Consider the following 12,393-nt stretch of genomic DNA (forward strand, 5'->3'; position numbering starts at 1 on the left):
GATACTTCTTATAATCTAGACTTCACTCTAGACTTTCAAGCTCCAGAAGATACTTACTGAGAATAAGTCAGACATACTGAACTGGGACAAGTGTTTCAGCTGTTCTTCAATAAAGATTTGATACTTGGGGTTCTGGGATAACCCATTTTGTGAGATCATGCTGGAAAAATATTTTTCTTCTCTTTCCCTACCTGTCCTTTGCCCAAAGAACATTATGCCAGGTACCATTAAATGCTGAGGAAAAAAAAAAGGTAACAATTTTCACTGAAGAGTCACACAATGACAATAGACAATTTTACACAGTGTGTTACATGCTAAAATAGAGGTAGTGCAGGGTCCTATGCATCTAGAGAGGAGGGAACACCTTGTCTAAATATGCTTTGGTTGATGCAGAATTTTCAGTCCCATGGCAGGATCCCTGTAAACATGGGGTTCTAGGGCACAGTTTGCAAATCAGAGTCTATGCTATCAGGAGACTGAATAATTGGATATTTAGGCTCCTACTGTTGAAGGATAACTTTGATATTATCTTTGCAGAGAACCCCTTCACTATGTCTAGTATAGTTCCTTCAATGCAGCATCATTCAGTCTGCCCAGGTTTAAACATTTCCAGGGAAGGGGAGGCACCCACATTCTCCTGTAGTTTACTCTCTGTTAAACAGGCTCATTCATTAGCAGCTTCTACTTTATGACAAGTAGGCATCTTTCTGATTTAAGCAAAGTCTATTGGAACAACCAACTTAACATTATAGCTACCATGTCAACTTCTGTTCACTTTTTAGGCTTCCGCAATCTTTGTTTAAAACAACTCTCTTCCCTGCTGGATTTCTACTCTCCTATATGTCTTCCAATTTGTCAGTGTTGCCTCTTGAAAATGTGATCACCAGAAATAGGTACAACAATTCTTTCCCTACTTCTTGCCTCCTGTCACTACACGTGCATTTCTAAAAAAGTGAATTTATCATGAAAGGGCCTCATCAGGGACTTTTCTGGTTAACATTACCATAAAATATATCAAAAGGGAATATCCATGAAACAGAGTAAAAATGGCATTGAAAAGCAGTTTCAGCCAGACGTTGACTCAATATGTTAACATTTAACATCACAGTGAAAAGTGGTTATGTAGCCATGATTGCCACCTTTTGTGTGTGTATGTATAAAAAATAAGAACCTAGAAAAACAGTGAGAGAACACAGCAAAGGCTTAATGTTTGTTGAATGAATTATGTGGAAAGCCACATAAGAAGAGAAAAATGGACGTATCTTTACTTTGGGGATCTCAGATTTGTCTAACCCAACGGGTCTCCAGTCTTGAAGAAATGTAGGCACTCAGCCAGGGTGCACCCAAAGGCCCCTGCTTCTTAACAGAGTGTGACAAGGGGGATCCAGTGACTGCGATAAGAAGTGGTCAAGGAAAAGGGTAAGACATTTTAGGAAGGCCATTCCCACTGTCCCTCCTGTAGTGCTGCCTTCATGTCCGGGCCCTGGGTTCTAGGCAGAAAGATGGATGTGTACTAAAGTTTACTACTTCACATGAATGTGGTGGGTGGGAGGAGAAGAAATGTTTCAGGACAAGATCACTCTGGGGGCTTTAGCATCAACATGACAATATCTGGGTTGATACCATAGGATACTTCCACTTTGACACTCTACCCTAAGGCGTGCCATTGTTGATGGATGTCCCCACCCTTCCACTTTGTTTCCCTCATCATACAAGTTTAGTCTCTGAAGACTTTTCTTTTTCTTAAAAAAAAAAAATATTTTAAAAGAATAAAAGCAGATGATTCTTTGGATAAGAAATATTGTTAAGGGTCAGTCAAATCTAGCTTTTACTCCTTCAAAAGCTAGATGACCACTCAGCATGGACTCTGAACCTTGTAAGAGGGAAGTCATCTCAAGGGTGGGTGAAGAAGGGGACAGGAGGCAGTTTCTGTGTGTGTGTGTGTGTGTGTGTGTGTGTGTGTGTATACTTGTGGGTATAGCCAAAGATTCACTGGCATAAATAACTCAAGAATTCAATAGTTTCATTAAAAGTGAAAGAGAAAGCTCTAATAACTGATGATCTGGCAGTGTTATCCCTTCTGGAGAAATAGCTTCAGTTCTACGTTGATTTCTTCGATAGACTGAACAATTAGGCAAAAAATATACAGTATTACTTTCCTAATTATTGACCAGAAAGACCAAGCCATACTCACATCAATTGCTTATTTTAATGTCAAATGTTTATTTCTATGCCATAGTTGCCTCAGCACAATTTGTAAAAGAAAGGAATCCCCAAAAATGAATTTTTTTTTTGGTCAGGATATTTTCTCCGCAGTTATAAGAACGAAAAGAAACACCTTGGTATCAAGAATTACCATTTCTTCCACACCATTCTAATAAGTTGCATCTAAATATTTTCCTTGGATGTCATTTTTTAAGGATGGAAAAATATTCACAGGAAAAAAAATGTTTGTATTCATGAAAATAAATTTGGGATCGTCTTTGCCAGAGAATACATCTAGAACATCTTTGTTTTGGTACACTATATCACTAATTGCCATATTTTTATTATTTAATATAACAGGCATACTTTATTACATAAAACAAAGTGCACTGAAAATGAACAATGTTAGAAACAAACTGGAATTTGGTGTATCTTAAATCTTCGGGTGATAAGATACTAGCCGAAGGAAGCGCTGGTATACAAATTTCCATATCAATACAAATGCAACTCTCTTCTGGGATGAAAATGCACTTAGTAGCTTAGTTCTTTTTGCTTGAGCAGATAGGGCATCTGATACAACTGAAACAACCTGATAACAATTTTTTTTTCAATAAAAAGGAATGCTCTGGTTTCTTAACTGGCTCCCACATTTGAGGGAGCCAGAAGATGGCATTTGCTCTTTAAATTGATTTCTCTTGTCTGATTTGAGACACAGATCCACCAAGATTCTTACAGCGGAAGTAGGCGCCACACCTCAGATCACCAGGCCCTCAGAGAAGCCTGTGAAATAAGTAAATCTGTGATGCATGGGGTGGGCCCAGCACCTAGAAGACAGCGTGGTGGTTGTGCACAGAAATCCCTTCAGCAGACTCAAGTGAAAGGATGAGAGTTCTTTAAGTTCATGCACATTTTATTGAGTAGTAATATAAAATGCTTTTTCTTTGTCATTGTTACAAGTGCATGCTTTGATTGCCAACATTTCAGAAGTCAAATTACAAAGGCAAGGCTTTAGGCTGTAGTGAATTACTTGGGCACTTATACAATTGTTAAAAAATATGAATGGACTTTTGTTGTTGTTTTCAGAATGAACCAGTTGTAACCCGTAACTGATATACAAAGGGAAAAAAGTGAAAAAAGTACATATTTTGTGGCACATGACAAAACAGAACAAAATAACTAAACCATTATGACATTAACAGTTACCATGCATTTAGAGTTTCACATGTAACTACAAACTTATTTAAAGTTCACAAGGTTTGCTAAACATGCTAACCATCTATATGTGCACTGACAAGCTTATGTTAAAAACTTTTAAGAATACTCTCCCCTTTAGATTTTTTCAAAGCTTTTTTGATTACAAAATTTCAAAGGCATTAAGCATTTTAGAGAATATAAAGTACGCCAGTATACATACATTTCCAGTATATGTCAGACCACTAAGCGCATTACAGTCCCATACAGGCCGATACAGCCATTTTTTTTTTCTTAAAAAACATGCATAGGCAGATTTTTTTTTTTTACAGAATATAGATGCTTTATCACTGTACTTAATATGGTGTCTTGTTCACTATACTTAAAAATGCACCACTCATAAATATTTAATTCAGCAAGCCACAACCAAGACTTGATTTATCAACAAAAAAAAAACCCTAAATACAAACAGCAAAAAAAAAGATAGATGTAATTATTCCAGTTTTTTTTTAAAACTTAAAGAAAAGATATTCATTGCTAAATTAATAAGATAAGTGTTATACGGAAAGAAGGGCATTCAAGCACACTAAAGAAACCTGAGGTAAGCATAATCTGTACAAAATTAAACTGTCCTTTTTGGCATTTTAACAAATTTGCAACATTCTTTTTTTTTTCTTTTTCTGTTTTTTTTAAGACTGCCTAATTCATTTTATAGCCATTGTCTGACAAGAGTAGCAAAACATTATCAATAAATAGTCCTTATTTAGTTTGTACATCATTTTGTTAAAAATGTTTGATGTCATCCATTTTTAGTGCTGCGACTGTAAACGTACAATAGAGTAAGAAATTAGACAAAGTTTTCGTGTCCAGTAACATAATAAAAGACCTTTCATTAACCTATCTAGAAGTCCCCAATGCAGTAGGAAAACATGTTCATTCCCCTAACATTGCAGTATATACTAGCATTAGCTTTCTTTTAAATTTTTTTTTCCTATAAGCATTTTTAAAAGGCATATCCAAAAGAGGTGTCTAATCACCACCCCCACCAAAATATAGTCTATTATCTCTCTCCCTCTTTTTTAATGATAGTGTAAACTGAATCCAATTCCTGGCCCCCAGAGCAAATAAGCTACCATCAGAGGCAAGAATATCCAACTGCTGATATGCAGCAATCCCCATCATGCCCTGCAGCTCAAAAAAAAAAAAAAAAAGTGAACAGGAAGTGGTCACTGGATATTGCTGCTATTACTGCCATTGCTGTCCGTGCCGTTAGTCTCTGAGGTGAGAGCCTTGTTGATGGAGTTAAGGTTGGCATCAGAGGGCATGGCATCTCTGCGAGGTGGCATCCTCTCGTTAATTCGGTCTAAGCCCTTGGCCTCCTCGAAGCTAGTGATCTTATGTTGGGGTGAAAATCCTTTGATAGCTAGACAGAAAATCATTAAAAAAAAAAAAAAAAAAAGAAAGAAAAACTAGGTTAGCCAGAGGGAAAACAAAGGGCATAGCTGTTGCATCAGGTGAGGTTAGAGATTTCGCAGTGAGTGAGGGAATCCTTTAGTAGAGAACAGAATGACGGACCTGAACACAACACAACAGACTCCTTACCATACCCGAAGATAACCAAAAGGTTTGAAAACAGCCAATGTCTCTTGCCAACCAAAATGTCCTCTTCAAGTTGGTAGGATGTAAACATCTCCCTGGTTCTTCATGAGAGTTTAGATCAATGAAATCCAAAGTGGGTATATCAAGAGGAAAGTTGCTACCAGGGACTGGTATCTAGACTTAGCATCAGCTGGCCATACCATTAGCATAATTACTGCATCATACTTCCTAAACTAGACACACCATAATATAGCCTCCTTTTTGCTATTCCACTGTGCTAGTAATGGCAAATTCACTAGTCAGGCAAGGTATGCCTTAAAGTGTAGGAGAGAGCTTTAGAGCAGAAGCTTAAAGGAGCTCTAAAAGGAATGAACTTTGTGGGCATTTCCATGCCATCTCAGAATCCCAGAAAGACTTTCTTGGCAAACAACTCAACGGTTGCATGAAGAAGAAAAAAAAAGAAATTATAAACTCCTGCTTCGCTAACTCAACTTTGGAAGCATGTGGAGTGGGTGACAAGGTAAGAGAAATTCAGAAAAATCAAGATCTGATCACTAAGTAGAAAAACATTGTTTGCCCTTCTGCAGCAAAACAGGCCAAACTGATGTTCATCTGGTATCCATTACTGCCTAAATCAAAGCAAAACTCTTTCTTCGTTGATTGGTACAGATGTAAGTGGTGCTTCAAGAATAAGGGGAAAATGCCTTTCACAACTTTCAGCCAAAATGATAGGATTGGTTTGGGCCCTATTCAGGGAAACCATGGCATTCTCAAGGGGGCATATGGATATTTGATCTTTTTCGTTAACCCTTAGCATGCTGCAGGGATAGAGCAGGCATTTGTGTAAGAAACTTAATGACTTCTTCAGTGGATGCACCAACGAGGGAGCTGAAAACAAAGTACATAATAGGGAACCAATGACAGCAGTTGGCTTTACTTCCTGTGATGTGCAAGCCAGATACTGAAGGGCCAATCCCCAGTGCTGAACTGAGCTGCATCTCCATGGCTGATTAGGGACAATTTCATAGTACCTTTATCCTCCCCACCTTATTTGGGGGCGGGGGAAGGAAAGCAGTATCAAGCTGAAACTTTGTCAGCCAGTTCTACCCAAATGTGTGGTGACTTTCATTAGCATGGATGAGATTCTTAAAAGATTTACACCGTTGCTTCCAAACTCATTAAATGGCGAGACAGTTTGTTACCCCTCTGCACTGTAAAAGTTAGCAAAATGGTGATTAGTTAGTTGTGAGAGGAAGAAGATGGGGAAATGGGGAAAGACCAAGGCCCAAAGCAAAGCTTCTTAATTCTTCTCTAATTTGGTAATATATTGCAAAATAATAGAGCTGTCTAATGAGCACCCACCCTGAACACTCAATTATTTTGAGGGACAAAATAATGGCAAAGAGTGGTGTTCTATTCTTATTCTAAACCATTGTATCATTTCATCATAATGAATAAATGCAGAAGTTTGTCAACATGATAATTTATGAAGTGATTTTACTCATTTAAATGGTAAAAGAGGCAGCTCTAGGTTTTAAAAGCCAATAGGGTGAGAGCATAGAAATTCAAACTCTAGCTGGAACAATGGATATGTCCGGAATGGGGCTCCATCTCTAATCAATTCGCTAACCCTGGTCTGGAAGAATGTGCTCTGCTGTAGTTGCTGGTCAGACAATGGGTATTAGCAATTTACATTGGTAGTATACTTAACACAACACAGAGTCACAGAAACCACAGAAAACAGCCAAACTATCAACAAGAATGCACACTGCAGATTAGAATTTGCCAAGAGGAATAGAGAATTCCCACATAAATAGCAGTTTATTCACTGCTATTTAGGAAGCAGTTGTATTTTCTCTTACAGTGCTATCGTTTCCCCTACCGTATCCAAATCATATGCAAATTCAACAGTCTAAAGTGGCACTTTTACATCTTATCGAAGGACCATATGCACACAATTTAGGGAAAAATAAAAAAAAAGTGATCTTGCAAGAACAAAATACAACTGAAGAATTTTGTTTTAAAGGGGAATTTCAAATTATTCTTTTTAAAATTTCCAGAGGGCATGTTATGGATAATATTAAAAACTATTTTGATAGGCAGTCCTCTCATAACTATATATTGTTCAAGCACTTGATTCTAAAGTAATTTCTGGAGGGTCAACGCTCTTTTCCTTGAGCAGTGCTAGGGCACAGTGGATGAGGTGGAGTTCTTGATTCCGCCTATAGCACCTAGCACAGTGCCTGATGCAAAGCAGACACTCTGTGAACCATTAATCAAGTGAGGACTGGATATTCACTGTTCTTGTAATGGCCACTGTCACAGCCACTGGGTATTTCTGAACTCTTTATATTATCTTGCTGGTGCTAACTGTCCTACAAATACCAGTAGATTAAAATTTGTAAGACTAGCGTAACTGTTTATCTCATACACAGCTGTCCTCATATTAGAATATTTTTTAGAGACATAAATTAATGTTGAACTACAACAAAGCACTATTCAAATGAACGCTTTTTTTTTGCTAGAAACTTCTGAAGACTATAATTAATAAAGCTATTTTTCTTCTCTTCTCTTCAGTGCTGACTGAAAATGATTTGAGGGAGGGACATGGTTCAGCTCAAAGAATATTACTTTACGTGATATTTGTCAAAACAGCTGCCATTACCCCCACCCCACATCGTTCAAGATATATAATCCTTTGGTTTTCTGTGACTATCCTAGGTTCGCTGTGTACAAAGTCAAACATAGCTTTAAGGGAAAAAAAATACAAACAAACAAACCATAAAAGGACATTTTCCCCTTTAAAGCAAGAACATTTTGGTTAATACTGAGCCACAACTGTTAGCCCAACACCCACACACTCTGTACAAGCTACAGCAAAAAATAAATAAATAAATAAAAATAAAAAATATGAATACACCCAGCAGAGCCCTTATCTGTTGCAGGTACAACAGAAAGGGGACTGGCCAATTTACCTTCATCAGCCTCAATAGCCTCAACAGTAGCTGAAGAGAAGAAAGGGGGTGCAAAATGAATGAGAAAAATGAGCAGAGGATTTTTAACTCTAAGAACAAATCAGTGACGATCAAGGGAGCTCAGAGAATTAATGTTCCTGTAAGTGCTGGATTCTGGCACAGACAATAAAACAGAAATGGTAAAAGGCAACAAAGGGGAAAAAAGAAACAACAAAAATGAGAAGTTTATTTCATGAGCTGGACACACCTGAGTGAACTAGTTTTTGTTCATGACAGAAATGACAAAATGGTCAACTCTTTATGAAAACAGGAGAGTTTTCTTTTATTTTGATTGAATCAATGAGAATAGGTCCATCTAAAATGTATACCTGACACAGACAAGATAATACAACCACCACTATGCCTGGCGATTGCTGATTTTAAAATGCCAGACAAAATGGCAAGAACTTGAGGCAGTGGTGTAATGTCAATGGGATAATTCACACTGTTAAATATTAAATAGTGTGATTCCTAGTGCAGTGGAAAAGTGGAGTGTGTGTATTTGTGTGCAAGTCCAGAGGAAGAATAAAATCAATGCGTCTGAGTTGATAGTGCATGTAACTCTTTAAAGACAAACACAAAGCTTGTCTGGAGTGGTGAGGGACAAGCGGAAAAGATGGGCAATTGCATGTATAGTCTGGACTTCCTTTGCCAGGCAACCCAATTTAAAGTCAGTTCTTCTTACTGGAACATCATCTGTGGAAAGGAAATTCTTGAAATGCTATAATCAAGTGGTAACATGTCAGTTGCAGTGATAATTCTATCAGCATTTTAAAGAAGAGGCAGTCTAAATATTGAAACCTCAGCATAATTCAGAGGCATCACTTTAAAAGCCCATTGCTTTCTCAGCAAATTTTATAATAAGGTTAGGGTCTATAGTCTCAGTAATACAGGTGTACAAGTCTTTCCATGTTATTAAGGCTAGCTGATATTTCCCTAATTAAGGCCTAAAATGTAAAACTTCTCTGTAACTCCAAAATGTTTAATACTAAAATTCTACCCCTTGACTCTAATTTGCATATTTCTTATAATTTAAGGTTTTAAAACTAGAGCAACTGCCAAATGTGCACTATAATTTCCTTACAGTGCATTCTAAATTCCTTATGATAAAAATGTAAAATGTTTACTACCGTGGAGAAAAGCTCAACAGTAAAGTTTAAGCAGTTTCTTCCTTTTGACAATTTGAAATCCAGACAGTGGATTTTGAAATTGTTTTAATGTATGTGGTTTAAAATATATCCTGAGTTTTCAAGTTCCAACCCTTACATCTGTTACGCGTGTATGCATTTATGTGTGTGAGAGTTCAACACAGAATAACACAAAGCAATGGATTTAACATAAAATAACACAAAAGGAAACGAATAACTTAAGATACAGGTGAAAATTTAGAAACAAAACAAAGAATTTCAAGAACTTAAATAACTGAAGTTCAAAAGTAAAGCAACAATCTGGAACCACACCAGCACCAATGAGTCAGAAATATGCACTGCCCATTATTAAATTTATCCTTCCAAAGCAAATGTGGCCCATAGTTTCTGATAATACACTCACTGTACCTTAAAATGCTTATCAGAAACTATGCAGGTTGCAGTCAATTAGGTAGTTGTGCATTTTCTGCATATAAATGATCCATTTATGTTAATTTTTTAGAGAGCATGTTTATTTTGGTGGGGGAAATTTTGTTTTTTGAAGTTGTTAAAATAATTTTTAGCTATAAATTCAAGGAGAAATTTACCTCTAAGTATATTCCTATCATCATTTACAAATTTGTGTCTTTTTGTGGAAGCCAGAGACATTAACTTGGGGATAAATTCATAGGAAAATTATAGTGATGTTGAGCATGATTCTCTACATAGGTGTATATAAATCATGTAACCATAAGAATGTTAGAATCTTCTAGATTGAGGGATAGAGAAGGCAAAAAGAACACAAAAAAGATTCAGGGAAAGATATGGGAAAATAAGCAAGAGGCTGTGATTAGTTTTCAAAATTTATAGAGGATTTTTGTTTTCTTGATTTTTATTCATTGATTTAGTTAAAGTCTAATCTAATAGCAAATTTTCATAATGTATTATTAAAATTGGTCTCTAATTAATGATAGTATTAGTTAAAATAGCAATATAAAATCAAGTGCTAGATAGCCAGATGTTGCCAGTGGCCTCTCTACAGATACAGAAACTTCCATCATCACAAAAAATTCTAATAGATAGCACCTGTCCAGAAAGCTACACATTTGAATTAAAAAAAAAAAAATCTTTAACGGAAATGTTTTCATTCTTTTTCAAAAATGAAATGGTTCTACTCAGTCTTTTATTTTCTGGATGGAGGAATCAGAGAAAAGACACATAGGACTCCCAATTTCTATTCAAGTAGATCATGAAGTCACTCTTTTTACGCTCTCCATTCTCCACTAAAATCTAGACTTAACGGAAGCATATTTCCGTGTGTGTTTATTTTTTCAATCAAATAGATAACCAGAACATTGAGCAAAAATGTAATTAAAAAGTCATTTTTAGCAACAGAATGGCTCCAAGCTGTTAAAGCTATCATGGGTATGTCCATCCTAGGTGAGTTGTCTCATGGCCAGGCCTGAGTAGGCAGTTAATGGGGGGAGATTGGCAGGGAGGGCAGTGGGTGGAGACTGCAGTCCAGTGAGGAGGGCATATTTTGTCGAACTGATGTGGGGTTTCAGCCCTGCTTCCTACTGAGCAGAGCAGAAGACCAAGTCAGTGCCCTACAGCCACCTGGGCCTGAGCTGCACCCCCCCCCCCCGCCCCCGGCACACAGTCATATCCCCAGGTCTGCTTACCGCTCTGCAGTGTCTGCTTCCCTCCAGAAAGTACTCCGCTGGGGAGCATACCCGTGGGGGTCAAGCCTTTCAGTGTCAGCACACTCTCACTCTCTTCTCTGGAAAGGCACAAGGGAAGGGATGACAGTGGCTTTTAGGTTCTTTCCAAAAAAGGGGAAAAAATGTGTATCAGAACTCACATTTACCTCTGTTGAGGCTCTCTGGATTTTATTTTACTTAAAACATAATGTGCTCTTATACATTCATAGAAAACTAATATGTCGATGAATAGCTGCCACGACTGTGTCCACTGACACACTTGTGCAGGGTCAGCCTCTTCTGAGTCCCGAAGATACAGAAAACAATTCATATTTTGTAAGGAGGCATTGCCATACAGAGTCTTTGGTGGGCATCCTCTGTGACACCGATAAATATGTTAAAAATGAGCCCTGGAGAGTGCTGATGTAAGTTTTCCAGCCAAGGCACAGTAGAAATAAGTGGAACTTATTTCTCTTGGGAGAGAAAACCAAAGAGTATGTATGAGAGATGTAAAAAAAAAATAAGAAAAAAGAAAACTGCAAGGTTTATGGATTAGGGAGCTAGAAGTTACATTGGGGGGGGGACTCTTAAGTAATTTTGACATCACATAATAAGAAGACAAATGATGACAACCAGCCAGGAAAGCAACTAGTCACATTTCCCATCTTTTCTTTTCAGCAGTGCTTCCCCCCACTGATTTGCTAAAATCACATTATTGTATTACTCATTGTGACAATTGTTTTACAGACTCATGTAAATCATCATTTCAATGACATTTATTGGTTACAGCACTATTAATCACTTTGATTTATTAATAAATAATAATGATTAAATAACCATGAAGTAGGAATAAGCTCATCTCTTTCCACATGGCAGACACTGTAATTCTACGTAACCAGAAAAAATGTTTATCATACATATATATCACATTTACAATATGTAGAACTACCAAAGCCAGGTTTTTATGAAGATATCTAACATGACCCAAACAGAATTCTTAAACTATCCCCCCAAAACCCAGCTACTTCCACAACCTTTCTTCAACTTCATCTTTTAATTAAGCTTAAAGAATCACCCCTTCAATTCCTATCATCTCTCTGCACTTGCTTGCACCTTCGTTCAATTAGCAAACCTTGAGGGCTCTACCCTCAAAATATTTCCAGCAGCTTGCCACTTCTCACAATGCTACCACTTCTCTTTTTAAAACAGCTTTATTGTGTATAATTAGCATCCTATATAATTCATCCATTTAAATTATGTGATTTAGTCAATGTGTGTGTGTTCACAGAGTAGTGAAACAATCACCTTAATCAATTTTAAAATATTTTCATCGCCCCAAAAGAAGTCCGGTGTCCACTGGAGTGGCTCTCCATTTCTTTCAGCCTTATATAACTTCTAATCTACTTCCTGTACACTTGCTTCTTCTGGATGTTTCATATAAGCAAAGTCATACAACATGTAGCCTTTCATGGCTGACTTCTTTTGCTTCCCACAAGAATCTCTTACCTGGCTTGTTCCAGCAGCTTCTTTACTGGTCTCCCTGCTCCATCCTCATCA

At 37.2% G+C, this 12,393-nt stretch overlaps 1 protein-coding gene across 3 annotated transcripts in view; it reads right to left on the bottom strand.

Annotated features, from left to right (window-relative positions):
- Positions 1-2,203: 2,203 nt before the first annotated feature.
- Positions 2,204-12,393, bottom strand: part of PPP3CA (protein phosphatase 3 catalytic subunit alpha) — a 314,628-nt gene continuing 304,438 nt past the window's right edge. For 2 of the 3 annotated variants that reach the window (XM_041759348.1, XM_041759350.1), the window contains 3 exons: positions 10,819-10,916; positions 7,971-8,000; positions 2,204-4,819 (listed from right to left, as the gene is read on the bottom strand). In XM_041759348.1, the coding sequence (XP_041615282.1) occupies positions 4,623-4,819; positions 7,971-8,000; positions 10,819-10,916 (325 nt within the window). In that variant the 3' untranslated portion in view covers positions 2,204-4,622. The remainder of the gene's footprint in view (positions 4,820-7,970; positions 8,001-10,818; positions 10,917-12,393) is intronic. The other variant, XM_041759349.1, reaches the window with a different exon arrangement.

This window comes from Vulpes lagopus, chromosome 6 (genome assembly GCF_018345385.1).
Source record: "Vulpes lagopus strain Blue_001 chromosome 6, ASM1834538v1, whole genome shotgun sequence".
Taxonomy (NCBI): Eukaryota; Metazoa; Chordata; class Mammalia; order Carnivora; family Canidae; genus Vulpes; species Vulpes lagopus.